This window comes from Bubalus kerabau, chromosome 13 (genome assembly GCF_029407905.1).
Source record: "Bubalus kerabau isolate K-KA32 ecotype Philippines breed swamp buffalo chromosome 13, PCC_UOA_SB_1v2, whole genome shotgun sequence".
NCBI classification, from domain to species: Eukaryota; Metazoa; Chordata; class Mammalia; order Artiodactyla; family Bovidae; genus Bubalus; species Bubalus kerabau.
The window spans coordinates 53,649,583-53,668,870 of NC_073636.1; the positions used below are offsets into that span (position 1 = coordinate 53,649,583).

The window sequence follows — 19,288 nt, forward strand, 5'->3', positions numbered from 1 at the left end:
GCAAAGGGCCAGAGGTGGGACAGGTGCTGCTCCATTCATTAGGGGATTTACGAGTTGCTAAATGTGGTCAGAATACAGAGTTGAAGAGCTGGCTATAGGGTCAGAATTGAGGGTGTCTCTGACATTTAGTACTTCCCTGGTGGCTCAGATGGTAAAGCGTCTGCCTACAATGTGGGAGACCCGGGTTCAATCCCTGGGTTGGGAAGATCTCCTGGAGAAGGAAATGGCAATCCACTCCAGTATTCTTGCCTGGAAAATCCCATAGATGGAAGAGATTGGTAGGTTACAGTCCTTGGGGTCACAAAGAGTCGGACACAACTGAGCATCTTCACTTTTCTGACATTTAGGAGAAGGGCCCAGCCTGACCCAATCCAATGGTTCTGATCCCAGAATTGATATACCAAGAAGGGCATGTCAAGGTGGGCAGGAGGGACCAGCAAAGGAGTGGAGGCAGGGGGGCCAGCATGGAGATCGGTGAAGGTGGAGCCATGGCTGGGGCAAGGAGGAGTGCTGGCATGGGAAATGTCCACAGCAGAAAGGACTGGGCTGGGGCCAGCCTGGGGAAAAGGGGAAACAGGCAACGGGTAGAAGCTTCAGAGAACGCAGAGAAACAGAAAACCACGTCTGGCTTGGTGAATGGTCAGAGTGGGTTTTGATTCTTGTCCACTTCCTGGCTGTGTAAGCAATCACTTTCCCTCTCTGAGCCTCCACTTTCCTATCTGTCTAACAGTAAAACCCACATTAAGAGCTGTTGGGCAGATTGAATGTGAGCGTGTAGGAAAGCTCCTGGTACACTGCTGGCACTCAGCATGTTAGTTCCCGTCCTTGACCCCTGGCCTTGGGCACCCACTGCCCCTCCATAGGCCTGTTTTCTTGGCTGTAGAATGGGAACACGGACGGTTGCCTTGCAGTGCAGTGCTGCCAGCAAGAGTTGGCTTTGCAGGCTAAGGACACACCTCACAAGGTAGGCGATCACAGATTTCCTTTCCTCTTTCTCCCTCTCCAGCAGGAAGAGCCAAGACACAATGGTGTGGCAAGGGCTGGTACTGGCTGCTTGCCTGCTTGCACTCCCCTCTGTCACAGCGGACTGCCTGGCCCAGTGCTCCCTGTGTGCTGTGAAGACCCAGGATGGGCCCCAACCCATCAACCCCCTGGTGAGTTTCAGGCAAGGCTCCTCAATGCCAGAGTGCATGGAAGGGGCAGTCTGTGTGTGGAGCCCAGAGAGGGAAGGTAGCAGGCCTGGGCAGCTGTGAGCCTGTTCTGTAGACTCATCCCAGATGTGAAGACTACGTGCTGCCCTATGGTCAGTCTGGGCAGCTAGGGACAGCTGTTTTCCAGATTCCTGTTCCCTCCCCAGACCTTACCACCATAGGCTCACTCAGGTCTGGGAGCAAAGCTCAGGTTTCCAGGGAGCCTGTTGCCTGATAACAAGGAGTGTCATTTATGAGGTGATGTTGACTTTGGGTATTGGCAACCCAAGATGAACTTTTCAGGGCTTCTCACAACCAGGCTGATGGGCACTCCCAAATATAGTCAATCTCATGGAAGGAGCTCTTTACACCACCATTTGGCTGGCCTTGCTGGCTATACTTTGAATCAAGCTCCTCCCTGTGCCTCTCCCGTGACAGCAGACAGCTGTAATAAAGGTTCAAGGGTGTGGTGGACAGAACATGGGCTTTGGCTCTGCCAATTTCTAGTTCCATGACCCTGGAACCCCCTCTCTGAGCCTCAGTTTCCTTGCATGCAAAATGGGAGTGGTTCCATGAGCTGATGATGCAGAGTATTAACTCTAGCCACTCTTCACTGAGATGCGCACAGCACACCATGTGCTGCCCGTGTATTGGTCTGATCTCAGAAGTGCCCCAGTGCTTAAGTATGGTGACTCGTGGCATTAGAACATGGGTTCAAGTTCCAGTACTGTCTAGTACTGTCATTGTGGTCACTGTCATTATCAACACCATCATCATCATGTTTGACTCCTCCCTACTTTTATGAAGTATATACTGTCATCCCAGGTTTGGTGAACCTTTAAACAACTCCTTATATGTGTTCTTTCCACCATTCTGCATTGCTTCTATTCCTCTGTGTAAAGTGTGTGCAGCATCCTTTATACCCAGGAAAGGTTGGGGAAACTAACTAGTCCCTCTGGAGTCAGAAGCAGAAGATTATGGGTGAGCCCAGCAGAGCACTATGGGAAGATTTTCCTTCCAATTTGACAGTGTCATCTGTAGCCATGGGCCCTTGGAAAAGCTGGCTCATCTTTCCTCATCCTCCACATGGGCATAAAGTTGCTTACCTTTAGGCACCATTGGGAGCATGAAAGTGGGTGGCCTGCTGCTTAGTAATGGTTTTTTAATTTTCTCAGACACTGGACAGGGGACTCTCTGGAGCAGAAGCTTGTGGCTTGACAGTTTGATGGAGGTGGCATTACCACTGTGGTCTTCTGGGGTCTCTTGCAGGTTTGCTCCCTGGAATGCCAGGCTGCCCTACAGCCTGCTCAGGAGTGGGAGAGGTGCCAGGGCCTTCTGTCTTTCCTCACTCCCTTCACCATGGGGCTCAATGGCAAGGAAGACTTGAAGAGCAAGGCAGTTTTGGAAGAGTCCAGCAGTGAGCCGGCCAAGCACATCAGGCCCTACTTGAAGGAACTAGAGAAAAACAGATTCCTTCTCAGCACCCCAGCACAGGAGAATGCTCTGAGCAGCAGCCTGGCAGAGAAGCTCAGGGGTCTCTCTGGCAGGTTGGGGGAGGATGCAGAGTCTGAGTTGATGGGGGATGCTCAGCTGAACGATGGTGCCCTGGAGGCTGAAGCGCGGGATTCCAATGAGGAGGAACCCAAGGAGCAGGTCAAACGCTATGGGGGCTTTTTGCGCAAATACCCCAAGAGGAGCTCAGAAGTGACTGGGAAGGAGGCTGGGGAAGGGGAGGGAGGTGAGATGGGCCATGAGGACCTGTACAAACGCTACGGGGGATTCTTACGGCGCATCCGTCCCAAGCTCAAGTGGGACAACCAGAAGCGCTATGGTGGCTTCCTCCGGCGTCAGTTCAAGGTGGTCACTCGGTCTCAGGAAGACCCCATTGAAGAGCTTTTTGATGTGTAAACACCTCCCCATCATGGAGTTGAGTCAGGAGCTTTCCATAATGCCCTGGAGATTGGCGTGAACTCATTCATCTGCCCCTATGGTCCCCGCCCCCATGCTCAGTTCAGCATTGTCTACAAGACTTCCAAACCTTGTCTGCCTCTCTTCTGCCCAGATGCAGTGTTTGTCTGGGTCAGTGAGGAGGGAGGAGAGAGGTTTCCCTCTCCAATAGGCTTAGTGCTTGGCTTCAACCCTACATCTCTAAAACTACCACCACCACCAGCTTTGCTATCAATTCCCTTTATATGACTCCCCAGTCCCAGGAATCTAGACTGACCTCTTGATCCCTCTGGATCTATGATCAAGTATTCTGATCAATGCCCCTCAGAAGAAAAATGAACATTCCCCTCCCATGCAGATATATATCTTTCTATATAGATTGATAGCATAAAACATATAAAAGGTAGAAATTTAAAACAAAATAGATATATAAAAAATCCTAACAGTTTATTCTCAAACCTCAAAAGCTCTCCCTACTATGGAGACCATGCTTTAGGCAAAAAGCTCAAACACTACTTTTTATTGGAGCAGGAATTCCTACGCTACAGAGTTCAATCTCCCAGTGGGTTAAATGTTCAGTCAGTATACTCTGAGTTCGCATTGTTTAGAAACACACCTTTTGAAGAACCTGGTTCCTGGGCTCCAGTCTGTGTTGATACCCTGCACAGCACCCAACTTCTCACAGGAGAGGACGGGAGTGAAAAATCTCTTTCCAAAATGGTTAATGAGGGCCGCTCGCCTTCTGAATGCTGAAACAATCAAGCAGGAGTTAAACAAACCAATTTGTTCTGTGCAACAGATTCAAAATGTGGACCAGTTCCCTCAGCCCTCATTAAACTAATTAAACTGATCGGTATCACACTCCAACCCCAGGATGAACTGACGCTGAGTCAAGTTGATGAGGTTAAGCACAACCATGTTCTTGAGCAGCTGAATCCGCCGCCAAGAGTCCAAGCCATCTGGCCAAACATATGCATTGGGCCTTGGGTAAGGGAATCCAGAAGCAACAGCTAGAAAGAGGAAAAGGCCCTCTTTAGCTCCCATGCGATTCTTTCCTCTTAATGCCTCAAAATAAAACTAGAAAGAGGAATGAAATGATTAAGTGCTTGAGGCCAAATGAGTTGATTCAAATAACCCAGAAGCAGAGGAAATGATCTTAACCTAAGTCCTCTCCTCTCCTCTCTCTCTCCCTGTCTCTCTGCCTTCCTCTGTCCCTGTCTCTCAAACCTCTCTCTCTCTCTTCACTGTCCCCAGGCATTATGGTTTGGTTTGTGGATCCAGGAGTCTGGTCTAGATGGGGAGGAATTGAACTTGACTTTGGTTATTTTGTATAAGATGCTACTGAGCACACTTCTTCATGCATAACCCTCAGGCCTCTCATGATGTTCTGAAATGTATAGATTGTTTTAGAATTATTTTGTGTGTTTTTCAACATTCCATTTTTTCAACTTACTTGGAATTTCCTTAGTTCTTAAAACAGGCTTGTGTTATTTCCAGCTCCTCCAGTACAATAAATAAAAAAAAAATGCTGATAACTTGGGCTCTGTGTGTGTGTGTACCTTAGTCCCCAAGAGTGATAAGATCCTTTTCAGGAAAGAGTGCTGGGGAAAGGGGAAAAAAAAAAAAAAAATATATATATATATATATATATATAAATATATATACACACACATACACACACACATATTCAAGTTGAAGAACTAAATGTAGGCTAACAGAAAGAGCACAAACTTCAGACTACCCTAGTCCTAATTTTGAAATCTGTTTGAACTTAGGTAAGTCACATGACCTCTCTGAGCCTTTGTCCCCTCCTCCGTAGAAAAAAGATGAAGAATGCCAGTTTTGTAAAGTGGCTGTGAGGGTCAGGTGTGATCACATATGCAAAGCTACTAGAACATAGTAGGCACTCAGTAAATGAGGGTTTTCTTTCTTACACTGCCTTAAGGAATAGTGACAAAGCTCAAACATCTGGCAACACAGTGGGGAGAGATAAGAGGGGTGCTGTCTCCTGTGCTGCATGACCAGGCTGGAGGGCAAATGTCTCCAGACAAGGGGGAGTGTCCTAGGGATGAAGACTACTCTAGGAAATGCAGGCACAGTGTACTTTACTAAAATGATATCTTTCATTAAGCAACATAGATGAGATGTCTTTAATTAAGACTGGAAGATTCAGTGGTTACCAACCTATGGGTTCTGCTTCGACACTGGTTTTCTGAGTAAATTCATAGAAAATGCAGAGTCAGGGAGATCTCATTCATTTCCTCAATTATTCAACAAAGTAGTAACTGAAGGCATTTTGCCAGGTGCTAGAGGTACAAGAAAACAAGATGGATAAGGTCTCAGCTGTTATGGAATTTATAGCCTAGTGGGGGAGACAGAAATAAACAAGTAGGCAATTATTAGTATAAAGCTAACATTTTAAATAAATTTAAATATAAATAAAATTTAAAACATTTGTAATTGCTGTGAAGGAGACAACTGGGGCTTGGTGATAATGGAAAACTGTGGTAGGAAAAGAATCTCCCTAAGGTATACAGGAAATCCTTCTCAAGAAATATTCCATTCTTGATATTCATAGGATTAGCAAGTTGGAAAGAACATAAGGTTGAGATTATCTCCTCCAACCACCTACTCTCTGCCCAAACTGACAGACTAAGAAATTTTGATCTGCCTGAACACTTACATTGACTTAGATTTCACAACATATTGCTGCTGCTTAATAATTCCATACTGGAAGTTTCCATCTTTATGTTGGGTTAAAATTTAGATTTCTGTTATTTTTACCCCCTGGGTCCTGATCCTGCTGTCTGCTAGCCCAGGAAGTTCTCTACGGGAGACTTTTCTGTTACATGCAAACAAATGATGCCTGAAAAGTGAAAGCGTTAGTTGCTCTTCGGTGTCCAACTCTTTGTGATCCCATGGACTGTAGCCCATCAGGCTTCTCTGTCCATGGAATTCTCCAGGCAAGAATACTGGAGTGGATTGCCATTTCCTTCCTCAGGGGATCTTCCCAACCCAGGGATTGAACCTGAGTCTCCCACATTGTAGGCAGATTCTTTACCGTCTAAACAACCAGGGAAGCCGTTCAGACTTTTCTGCTACTTGCAAGCAAATGGTGCCTAACCATCTCAAATAGATTATAAAAACAAAGGAAAAAAGGGTCATTTGTTGACTCACACAAAAGACAGAGCCAGGATGTTTAGCTTCAGGTGGAACTTGACCCAAGTGTTCAATAAAGACACTAGCACCTCTCTATCACTAGGCTGTTTTCTCCTCTGTCTTGGACTCAGTTCTGAGACTGAACATGCTTCTAAGATGGGTGACAGCAGCTCCAGGCTATCCAGGCAAGGTTCAGATCTAGCATGCTGTCTTCACAGAAAATCACAGCCAAAGTTTCATTGCACCCATAGGCTGTAAATGGGTCAAATGTCCAATTTTCAGCTAATGCCAATCATTATGGACATGATGCCCTGATTGGTCAGAACTGAATCACATGATCACTACCAAAAACAGAGTTGGATTCAACCCAATTCAAAGCAGCTGGACAAGGAGGAAGAAAGGGGTGGTTCTTAAGAGGAAAACTGGAGCCTGATTCCCAGCAGGACAGTGAGTGAATGCCAGCCCACCAAATAGGATGGCCATCACCCGACTGAGTGAGGGTGGCTGGGTGGGGACTAGACAGACTGGAGAGTGCATGCCAGGGGAACATGGGCCTGGAGTAGTCAGACTTTATTTTTAAGACTAGAAATATGGGTTGTGGGTTTTTTCAATGTAGTCAAGTAACATTTTTTAAAGGTACTGAGCAGAGCAAGCAATAATATGTTCATTACTCTCACCACTATTTTGTAATTCTTTTTTTTTTAATGAGAACATTCCTTTTTTTGGTTTTAAGATTTTCTGCATATGCTATGGATTCTAGAACACTATTGTTCTGAATTCCCTTTTTTGGATGGATTTCTTTTGGTCAAGGAGGGTTGCCCAAATAAGGTGGAAAGAGTATGGCAAGGAAGGGGTCAGAGACCTGGGCCCAGATCCCTTTTCACTCTGGGAAAGCCACTGTGCTTCACCAAGCCTCAGTTTCCAATCTGTCAAATGGGGAGAAAAATCCCGACTTCTCTGGACAGAGGTGAAGGGTTAGTAACAGCTGACTTACCCTATGCCCCAGGGTATGTGACTGGTTGCTGCCTCCTCTTGAGAGGCAGTGCCTCTGATTATGGTATTTCAGATGTCACCTGAGCAAGGCGCACACCTGTTGAAAGGACAAAATTCTCCTGGTAGTAAGAAAAGAATATTAAAAAAAAATTTTTTTTTAAATCAAGCTATAGCCTACTTGCTATAAAGTGTCCTTAATCTTAAGTGCGTGGCTCAGTGGATTCTTACATATGTACACTCCCGTGTGACCACCACTCAGATCGCAATGTAGAACATTTCTAACATCCCAGGGGGGTGATCTTTTTTTATGAGCTATTTGCGGCAATGGAGAGTAAGCCAGAGGAACAATTGGAATAAAGACATCACAGGCCTGGTGGAGTTCTGGTTCTTTGTCCACATCACCAAGGCCACACTGGGCAGTGATCAGGCCTTGGTTAAGGGATGCCAACATCCCAGTGGCCTTAAAAGAGTGTGTTCCTAATAAGCTTGGGGTTTCCACGACAACGCCATACACCAGCGCCAGGGAGGAAAGTCTTGTCATAATGATCATGACAATCCTAACGATCGTGTTTGGCTCACCCCTCCCCCACTCAACTCCAGGCCCTTCACAATAAGAGCCCAGCAATGGGGCTTGTCTATTAATTAAAGGCCCCAAAGCTGAAGACAACAAAATCCCCATGACAGTGTCAGGAACAATGGTGCCCTAATAGATGTCATTTCGGCATTTCTGATTCATGTGCTGAGTCCCTGTCACCTCCCATTATAGAAGTAAGAGATTTATAACAAAGACTTATAATTACTCTTCTAATATGTAAATTTACATGAGTTGCACTCCCACCCTATTTGTCTTATCTCTGTCTAACTTAAGCCAAACCCCATTACTCTTTGTCTCCAGGGCTTCCCTCATCCTTAATCACCTTTGAGTTTTGTCATCTGAAAATGCCCTCCTGTCTCACTCTTAACCCCCATTGCACCAGCATAGCTCCTGAGCAACCTCCCATGGTGCCGACGAGGCAGGAGCAGTTTCCTGTTCCCTGTGAGATCCATGTAGCAATTGGACTTGCAGAAGAAGCGCTGGGCTGAGAGTCTGAGGACCTGGGGTCTGAGAGTGGTCCCGGCTGTGCTAACTTGCTGTGGGAGGTGGTTTTTGAATCCTGCAGGACACAGGTTTCTCATCTGTGAAACCACGTGGATGATTTCATAAGGACTTTTGCCTTTTTGAGAACTGACACGCAATACCTGCTCTGCTTCAGGCACTAAGTGAGCAACTGATGAACAAAGCAAAGGACCCTCAACTTCTTTGTCTGAAAATGGGGGTGATGAGTCCTACCCTGGCGGGTAGTGCAGAGGTTGCATGAGAAGACTCAGGGACTGTGGCCCAAAGTTGTTGTGTAATTAGTACTAATGCCCTTCCCATTCAAATTCATCCCAGAACCTGATGAATGTTTATTGAGCACCTGTGGTATATCCTGCCCTGGGGTAGTGGCAGGGGATTCCATAGTGATTAAGCAGAGTCCCTACTTCATGGGGCCAGCTTTCTACTGGGGAAACCAATTGCCTATAAACAAAGGAATGGGTCAATATCTCTAGTGGGCACGAGGGCTGTGCAGGAAAATAAAAGGGTAGAAAGATGCCAGTGATGACTCAGAGGGGTCACAGAGGCCTGTCTGACCGGGGGAGAAGTTGATCAGAGATGTGTGGGAGGTTGGGGAGACTTGTGGGTGTCAGCGGGTGGGTAGCATTCCAGGCAGGGGAACAGCAAGGGCAAAGACCCAGGGTGGGTCTGTGGTTGCATAAAGAAGTCAGGAAGCAAAGGGGACTGGTGGAGGCAGAGGGGAGGAAACAGGTTGTAGAGCAGACAGGCACCAATCTTTTAGGGCTTCCCAGATCCCGGCACAGCATCCTGGTTTACACTGCTACCTCATGGGATTAACAGAGCCCTGTCTGTTCTCAGTGAGCCCTGGTCTGGGCAATCTATTATATTCTTGCCCAACTCATGGGCCATGGAAAGAACCCTGAGTTTTTGCTTTGGGTGAGAGGGAACACTGAAAGGTTCGAAAATGACTGAGAGACATTACCTGATGTGGATTTAGGGGGATCAGGCTGACTTCTGGGTGGACAGCAGGTTGCAGGGAGCATGAGGGAATGTCCTGTTGGCAAATACCCTCTAAAGTGAACTCCAAGGCCGCAGGATGCCAGGAATGACTTAGGAGCTTTCCTGTCATAGGAACAAGGCTCTAGGCACAGCATTCTCTCCTTAACAGACAGTGATGGGCATCAGGCCCATTATGAGTGGAAGTGGTGGTGGGTTGCACGTAAGAAATCAGTCTGCAGAAGCCAGATTCCAGTGATCACTTCCCATCCCCTGACCATCTCAACCATGAAAAATGTAGGCTCAGTGGTTTGAGCTTTGAACTTTACGGGGAGAAAAGTCCTTGAATTGAGACTTGCTTTATATAAAAGATAGCTCTTGGAAAGTATATAAATTAAATTTTTGCAATCAAATTTTAATACACTAGGGAATATTGCCATTTAACTTTCTTATTCACTTTATATATTACAACAGGGTCCCTTGCCCACTTAGGGACATTTGTAAAACTCAGAAAGGCATCAGGGTTCAGATATCAAGTGCTTATCAGCCATGGGGTCAAGGCCCAGTGGGGATTGAAATGTGAATAATCTTTGCCCTCAAGAAGTTTGTGTGTGTGTGGCATAAGTCCTCTTGGAGAAGGTCGTCATTAGCCCCACCATAGAGCCAATGGGTGTGTGATCCACAAATTGGAGAACCATTATAAGAAGGAAGTTCTCTCACTATTGTGAAAGTTTTAGGGCCCACAACAGACTTCCCAACCTGGGGAATCTAGCAAAGGGACTGGGAATCCCCAGGGAATCTGACTCTGAAGCTCAGCAGGATTTGATTACAGAACTTCCACAGGACTGGGGAAACAGAGACTTTTGGATAGCACAAACAAAATCTTGTTCACAGAAGGACCCAGGAGAAAGGAGCAATGACCCTACAAGAGACTGATCCAGACTGCCTGTGAGTGTTTGGGAGTCTCTGGCAGAGGCGTGGGTTGAGAGTGGCCTACCGCAGGGTCAGGGGCACTGGCAACAGCAGTCCTGGGAGGTCCAGCATGCTAACATAAGTCCTCTTGGAGGAGGTCACCATTACCTCTACCCTAGAGCCTACAGCCTTGCCATAGAGACTGCAGACTCTAGATCTGGGCCACCTCAGGCCAAATTCTAGGAAGGGAGCACAGCCTCACCCATCAACAGAAAATTGGATTAAAGATGTACTGAGCAAGGCCCTGCCCACCAGAGCAAGACCCAGTTTTTCCCACAGCCAGTCCTTCCCATCAGGAAGCTTGCACAAGCTGCTTATACTCCTCCATCAGAGGGCAGACAGAATGAAAACAATAATCACAGGAAACTAACCAAAATGAGCACATGGATCATATTCTGGTGTAACTCAGTGGAACTATGAGCCATGCCTTGTAGGGCCACCCAAGATGGACAGGTCATGATGGAGAGTTCTGACAAAACGTGGTCCACTGGAGAAGGGAATGGCAAACCACTTCAGCATTCTTGCCTTGAGAACCCCATGAACAGTATGAAAAGGCAAAAAGATAGGACACTGAAAGATGAACCACCCTCTCCCCCAGGTTGATAGGTGTCCAATATGCTACTGGAGAAGAATGGAGAAATAGCTCCAGAAAGAAGGAAGAGGCTGAACCAAAGAGGAAACGATGCCAGTTGTGGATGTAGCTGGTGATGAAAGTAAAGTCTGATGCAGTAAAGAACTATACTGCATTGGAAACTGGAGTGTTAGATCCATGAATCAAGATACATTGGAACTGGTCAAACAGGAGGTGGCAAGAGTGAACACTGACATCTTAGGAATCAGTGGAACTAAAATGGACTGGAATGAGTGAATTTAATTCAGATCACCATTATATCTACTACTATGGGCTAGTATCCCTTAGAAGAAATAGAGTAGCCTTCATAGTCAACAAAATAGTCTGAAATGTAGTACTTGGGTGCAGTCTCAAAAATGACAGAATGGTCTAGGTTCATTTCCAAGGCAATCCATTGAGATTACATGAGAGTAATCCAAGTCTATGCCCAAATCACTAATGCCGAAGAAGCTGAAGTCAAATGGTTCCATGAAGACCTACAAGACCTTCTAGAACTAACACCAAAAAAAGATGTCCTTTTCATCATAGGGTACTGGAATGCAAAAGTAGGAAATCAAGAGATATCTGAAGTAACAGGCAAGTTTGGTCTTGGAGTACAAAATGAAGCAAGGCAAAGGCTAACAGAGTTTTGCCAAGAAAATGCACTGGTCATAGCAAACATCCTTTTCCAACAACACAAGAGATGATTCTGCACATGGACATCATCAGATGATCAATACCAAAATCAGACTGATTATATTCTTTGCAGCTGAAGATGGAGAAGCTCTATACAGTCAGCAAAAACAAGACCTGGAGCTGACTTGGCTCAGATTATGACCTCCTTATTGCAAAATTCAGACTTAAATTGAAGAAAGTAGGGAAAACCACTAGACCATTCAGGTATGACCTAAATCAAATCCCTTATGATTACACAGTGGAAGTGACAGATAGATTCAAGGAATTAGATCTGATAGACAGAGTGCCTGAAGAACTATGGGCAGAGGTTTGTAACATGGTACAGCAAGTGGTGACCAAAACCATCCCCAAGAAAATGAAATGCAAAAAGGCAAAATGGTTGTCTCAGGAGGCCTTACAAATAGCTGAGAAAAGAAGAGAAGTGAAAGGCAAAGGAGAAAGGGAAAGATATACCCAACCGAATGTAGAGTTCCGGAGAACAGCAAGCAGAGATAAGAAAGCCTTCCTAAGTGAACAATGCATAGAAATAGAGGAAAGCAATAGAATGGGAAAGACTAGTGATATCTTCAAAAAAATTAGAGATACCAAGGAACATTTCATGCAAAGATGGGCAAAATAAATGGCAGAACTGGTATGCACCTAACAGAAGCAGAAGATATCAAGAAGAGGTGGCAAGAATATACAGAAGAACTGTATAAAAAGATCTTAATGACTCTGATAACCTTTATGGTATGATTACTCACCCAGAGCAAGACATCCTGGAATGCAAAGTCAAGTGGGCCTTAGAAAGTATTACTACAAGCAAAGCTAGTGGAGGTGATGGAATTCCAGCTGAGCTATTTCAAATCCCAAAAGATGATGCTGTGAAAGTGCTGCATTCAATATGCCAGAAATTTGGAAAACTCAGCATCGGCCACAGGACTGGAAAATGTCAGTGTTCATTCCAATCCCAAAGAAGGGCAATGCGAAACAATATTCAAACTATTGCATAATTGCATTCATTTCACATGCTAGCAAGGTAATGGTCAAAATCCTTCAAGCTAGGCTTTACATGAACCGAGAACTTCCAGATTTACAAGCTGGTTTTAGAAAAGGCAAAGGATCGAAAACAAATTGCCAACATTTGGTGGATCATAGGAAAAGGATGAGAATTCCAGAAAAACATCTACTTCTGCTTCACTGACTACAGTAAAGCCTTTGACTGTGTGGATCACAACAAATTGGAAATGCTTAAAGAGATGGGAATACTAGGCCACCGAACCTGTCTCCTGCAAAACCTGTATGCTGGTCAAGAAGTAACAGTTAGAACCAGACATGGAGCAATAGTTGGGTTCAAAATTGGGAAAGGAGTACGTCAAGGCTGTATATTATCACTCTGTTTATTTAACTTACATGCAGAATACATCATGTGAAATGCCTGGCTAGATGAATCACAAGCTGGAATCAAGATTGCTTGGAGAAATATCAACAACCTCAGATATGTAGCTGATACTACCCTAATGGCAGAAAGTGAAGAGGAACTAAAGAGCCTCTTGATGAAGGTGAAAGGGGAGAGTGAATAAGCTGGGTAAAAACGCAAGATTAAAAAAACTAATGTTGGCATCTGGTCCCATCATTTCACAGCAAACAGATGGGGAAAAAGTGGAAACAGTGGAAGATTTTCTTTTCTTGGGCTCCAAAATCACTGCAGATGGCAACTGCAGACATGAAATGAAAAGACACTTGCTCCTTGGAAGAAAAGCTATGACAAATCTAGACAGCATATTAAAAAGCAGAGACATCACTTTGCTGACAAAGGTCTGTCTAGTGAAAGCTATGGTTTTCCAGTAGTCATGTATGGATGTGAGAGTTGGACCTTAAAGAAGGCTGAGTGCCAAAGAATTGATGCTTTTGAATTGTGGTGTTGGAGAAGACTCTTGAGAGTCCCTTGGACTGCAAGGAGATCCAACCAGTCAATTCTAAAGGAAAACAGTCCTGAATAGTCATTGGAAGGACTGATGCTGAAGCTTCAATCTTTTGGCCACATAATGTGAAGAGCTGACTCATTGGAAAAGGCCTTGATGCTGGGAAAGATAGAAGGCAGAAGAAGAAGGGGACAACAGGGGATGAGATGGTTGGATGGCATCACTGACTCAATGGACACGAATTTGAGCAAGCTTTGGGAGATAGTGAAGGACAGGGAAGCCTGGTGTGCTGCAGTCCATGGGATCGCAAAGAGTCGGATATGACTGAGTGACTGAACAACAACAAGGAGTGTACATTTCAGCAGGGAAGAACTTGTAAAGCAAGCAAGTATGAAAAATAAATGAAGAGTTATTCCAGGGATGAGTGCAAAATAAAGGAAGCAGCAGGGGTGGAGGACAGGGGCCTGAAGATACCACTTTGAAGCTGAGATCTGACAGAGGAGGAGCGGTTGGCCAAGTGGGTGTGTGCGTGGGGACTGGGAAGGTTTTCAGTGGAAAGAGTAGCATGGGCAGAGGTGAAAGGAGCACTGTGCACAGGAGAGTCTAGAGGAAAGCCAGGGTGCTGAGCAAGGACATGGAGAGGAAGCTTGATCCTGCAAGATCTGTAGGCCATGCTGTGATGGGTGGGCTTTATTTTAAGAACAAGGGAGTAAGTAGGGGATTTTAAGCAAAGAAGTGACATGGTCAAATATGCTGAATCAGAGTTTTCTGGAACAAGATGATCAGGCATACATATTTCTACACAAACCTCCAACAAAGAAAAAAAATACCACCTTTGATCCCATCTCTTAGTGATGGTTGCAATTGCTTGTAGCATGTCTCCTCCCAGGCTGGGTTCTCTGCTTGTCTCTGAACACTGAATGATACGCTTTTCTCAATTAGCATTATATGTCTTAAGCATTTTTTACATATTCTTCATAAGTGTCATTTATAAATCTATATAATCATAATAGTTCACAAATTGGATCCACTGTAATTTACTCAAGTATTTCCTGATAATAAAGGGATTGAACATCATGTCTGATCTTCCTGTGATACCTTTGCTCTGTTGTCATTAATAGTACTTCTTTCATTTTTAAGAGAGCCTTGGATAAACAATTATATGGCCACCCTTCCCATGGGATGAACATTTGAGTTGCTTACATTATTATTAATAGTAATGTTATTGCTGTTGTGAATAACCCAGTGATGGATATATTTCAGCCATTCAGCTTCAACAAACCATATAATCACAAACGATCCTTGTTAAAAGGATGCTCAGAATTTCTCTGGTTGTGTTTCTCAAACTTCAAACATTCACATGCCATCTGCTCAGCCACCTACTGTCGACACTGGCCTGTACTTAATGCTTTCCTTCAATTCAACTTAGTTTTTAAAAACTTCTGTGAATGAATTGATTAAAGAAGGAAATGTTATGTTACTAGCATGAGTGGAAAGCCAGTATTGTATTCTATTAATAGAAATAAAATGGTATAACAATCGTTCAAAGAACAATATTGTGAAGGACCAGCTCTGGGCCAAGCCTGCAGTGAGAAGGCAGCTTTGTAAACATTGAGGGATGTTAACGATTCTAACATCTGACAGAATCTTTCACTTTAACAGAATCAGAAGGTTTCAAAGAAACCTTTACCTTCCGGTTTCCGGTGGCGAAGCTGGGCCCATCGTAATCTGAAGGAGTGGTTTTCATTGAGGTCTGGGGTGGCCTGAGATGATGGCTTCGTGCACTTGGCAATGAGTTTGGAATTTCCTCCAAGGGTTTTAAGTGTAAAGCGGCATGGTTAGGCCCTCTCCACGGGATGGACGCTGCCCTGAGCTGTCAGTCAGTTCACTTGGCCATTGTTCATCCCTCCTGTGGCTCAAGGCCAGCTCTTTGTTCCTCTGGGGTTCACGCTCTAGAGGATGAGACAGTGACAATAGAACCCCATTTTAACTGCACACATTTATGTGCAGTTAAAATATATTTAAAAGTGCTGTTTAAAAATATATTTAAAATTAATATTTTTTTTTTTAGTTTTAAGTTTACAGAGAAAAATGAACAAAGGTATAGAGTTCCCATCACCTCTCCAAATACACACAGTTTCCCATTATTAATGTCTTACATTAGTGTGATGCATTTGTTACAACTAATGAGCTAACACTGATACATTATTATTTGAGCTCACTGTGCTGTATTTGGGTTTTTACAAATGTGTAATAATGTGTGTCCACCACTACAGTATTGTCTGGAATGATAGTTTCACTCCCCAAATCTCCTGTTAATCTTTCCATCTCTCTCTCTTCTAGCTTGTACAACCATTGATCTTTCATTGTCTCCATAGTTTTCCCTATTCCAGAATGCTATGTAGTTGGACTTACATAGTGGGTAGTCTTTTCAGACTGGCTTTTTTTACTTAGTCATAGGCATTTAAGAGCCCTTCATGTCTTTTCATGGCTTAATAGTTCATTTCCTTTTAGTGCTGGGTAATATTCCATTGTCAGATGTACCACAGTTTATTCATTCACCTACCAAAGTACATCTTAGCTTTATCAATTATGAATAAAGCTATAAATATCTGTGTGCAGGTTTTTGTGTGGACATGTTTTCAACTAAGAGCTTTACTTTTTATTAAAGTTATAATTTAATAGTTAAGGTTATTTTCTTAGGTTGGGGTAAGATAGGACAGGCTGGACCTTTTGACAATATGATCAGGAAAATGACTTTCAAAAATAAGGCCTGAAGGGTGGGGAAGGAGCCAGGTACAGAAGAGCCAAGGGGAGAGCATCCCTGGCAGAAGGAACAGCAAGGGCCAAGACCCAGAGGTGGGAACACACAGGGGCTTGAGGAAGTGTGTGAGACCAGTGTGGGGGTGGGGTGAGGGGGTGGGGGTGAGAGTGGGGGAGAGGGTGGGAGGGGCTTGCAGCAGCAGAGGTAGAGAGCCACCCAGGCCTCCAGGCCTTGGCGAGCCCTGAGATGTGCCAGTGCCTTGGGGCATCATTCAGGGACACAGAGAGAGGGACTGAGGGCTACAAGCTGTTTGTAGATGTTTTCTCAGGGATCTCCCAGCAACTGCTTAAGGTCTGATCCAGTCTCTGCCTACAGATCAGGACACTAAGGCTCAGTGTAAGAGAAGGTACGCAGTCCCTGTCTAACTCAGCTTCAGGGATGATGTAGCAGAGAGCACAGGAAGAGATACAGAATCCAAGAGGCAGCCTCTGAGTATCTATCAGAGTTAAGCCTGGGCAGACAGCAAGGGTAAGAATTCAATTAGGTTGTAAGGAGATTAGCAGAGGAAGTCGGCTTTGACCTCCCGGGCAAGGCGCAGAGTGTGAGGGGGGTTTGTAGTTTCAGATCAGTCAGAAGAATTAGGTAATGGGTATGGCCAGAATCAAATTGTCTATGAGACCAACCTCTTTAGAGGAAATGGAGTCCCTTGTCGTCATGGCAACCAATTCAAAAAGGGCTCAGCCTGTCATTCAGCGGCCACAGAGCATCACCCTGGCCTCTGTGGTGTCACATCTCAGCGTACACCTCTGGTCCACGGGTGCATCGGGACCTGACCCACCTGAGACCTGCGACAAGAATGGCTTCAACAAGAACAAGGTTTCCTTCTCATGAAAAGGTCAGAGGTGGGCAGCCTAGGGCTCTTTTATCCAGCCTTTTCTGCATAAACAAATTGTCTTAAAATTTAGTGGCTGAAAACAACGACAGTTTATCTCTTCCATTCTGGGTGGTGTTGGAACTCCTCCCCCATGGGCTTCTCCTGAGCTCAGCTGGAGGGCAGCCTCACTCTCGTCCCTGCAGCTGGAGCTCCCGGCTGAGACCCTCATATCCTCTCTTGGGGTCTCGGGTCAGCCCTTCAAGATGGCAAATGTGGAAGCTGTGCAGCCCCTGTGGTCACTCAATGCCAATTCTGAAACATGTTACTGATCAAATCACAGGACCAGTCCAGATTCAGGGCAGGGAAATAGACTTTGTTTCTTGACAGAAAGAGGGCAAAGTCACATGGCCCAGAGGTATTGGGACAGCAGGGGTCTTCCTAACAATCTACCACAGGCTGAAACGGACCTTCTGCTCCATGAAGTCCTCCAATCCCAGGAGATCCTTCCAGCTAACCCCTCCACCATTCCCAGGGGCCCCTGGTCCTCTGGGTCCAAAAGTAGCTAGATTCTAACCATCATACCCACAGTCCAGGTGGCAAGATGGAGGAATGGACAAAAGAGAGAAAGGACACACACACCAACTGTCTTTTCAGAAAGGCTTCTTAAAGTCGCCACTTAATATTTCTGCTTCTCTCTCACCGGCCAGATCTTTGTTACACAGTCACACTGCAAGGGAGGCTGGGAAATACTTTGTTTATTTCAGGTGGCCAAATGCCAGTTCAGAAACTGAAGTTCTGTTTCTAAAGAGGAAGGAGAGTATGGATAAGGGGGCCCAGCAGTTTCTGCCACAACATGAAACCTTTTCCCCTGAGATGGCCTAGCACACTGAAGGAAGTCACCTGCAATTCATTGAGGAAGGAGGCTGTCCCTTCACTATGCAAATACCTGCAACCCAGCAAAGGTTAGAAGTCAAACCCATATCATTATGTATTTGGTATTTAAAGTATTCATAACATCGAAGAGACTTTTTTTTTTGCATATTAGAGTATGAACAAATTAGCCTTGTGACTCCAATTTAAAAATGTGTAATTGATTTTAGACTCGTGATTCTTCTGCGGAAAAGCATACAAATCTTCTTATACTAAATTTATAAATGATACCAGAATGTATACACGATCTTGAGATTAACTGTATGTATAAGTTTTTAAATTAGATCTCTAAAGTAGTTTGAGTACTTTGGAAAGTTATGCTTGTCAGGTCAGGCAATGAAAGTGTTTAAAAAAGGAAATTGAATGTGTTAAATTAGTAAGTCCTATGAAAAATGTTGAAGATAATTTAATTAACCAAGTTTGCAAATGGGATGGATCATTTAACTGACTATGAGTGGATTGGTCATTAATCAAAAGCCCCTTAAAAGTGACTGCATAAAAATAGAATAATGGTTTGTAAATTGAACTTCAAACTTAAGAATGACTAGTTTTTATTTAAGCTACTGTAATATAATGAATATTAATTAAATAATAAGCACTCATAGGCAAACTTTTCTACATACAAAAAAAAATCTTTCTGACACTGAAATTCCCAGGCTTACTCAGGAGCTAAGCTAAGGTGTTTGTGGGTGATCTCAAAGTCCCTGTTGGCTACCTAGTGATGCCAGCTGGGTGGGGAGCGTGAAAAGGATGGAATGGGCAGGACATGGCAACTGAGTGGATGAGGGGAGGCAAGAGAAAAGGCATCAAGAATGAATTGCTTCAGGTCAGCACAGGTGTGTGAGCTCAGGGAGCCCACGCACGTCCCCACTGCCCCACCTCACTCAGCTCAACTTCCCGAGGTCACACACTGACCTTCCTGGAAGCTTTCCTTTGGAGCAAGGAAAAAGGTCATGGGAGACGCTTGTGCAAGTGTTGGGGTGCCGGCGAGGTCCTCAGAGGAGCTCTGAAAGAGAGGCTTCTCTGAGAGCCATCTCCGCACTCTGTGGCTGGGAAGGGATGAATCCAGAACGTGATAATAACCTGAGAGCGATCACGCTGACTTCCGTAGTCAGTGCTGTGCGCCCCACACCCGAACCCCCACTTCAGGCTGCCGC

At 44.9% G+C, this 19,288-nt stretch overlaps 1 protein-coding gene across 1 annotated transcript; it reads left to right on the forward strand.

Moving 5' to 3' along the window:
- The first annotated feature begins 1,025 nt into the window (after positions 1–1,025).
- PDYN (prodynorphin) lies at positions 1,026–3,098 on the forward strand. The gene is made up of 2 exons (XM_055543165.1): positions 1,026–1,154; positions 2,460–3,098. The coding sequence occupies exons 1-2, from the start codon at positions 1,026–1,028 to the stop codon at positions 3,096–3,098; spliced, it is 768 nt and encodes a 255-aa protein (XP_055399140.1).
- The last annotated feature ends 16,190 nt before the right edge of the window (positions 3,099–19,288 follow it).

Excerpts from the sequence above, each read along its gene's own strand:
- PDYN (XM_055543165.1), top strand. The coding sequence starts at position 1,026 with ATGGTGTGGCAAGGGCTGGTACTGGCTGCTTGCCTGCTTGCACTCCCC. Across the intron at positions 1,155-2,459 it reads CCCAACCCATCAACCCCCTG|GTTTGCTCCCTGGAATGCCA; the intron begins GTGAGTTTCAGG and ends GGTCTCTTGCAG.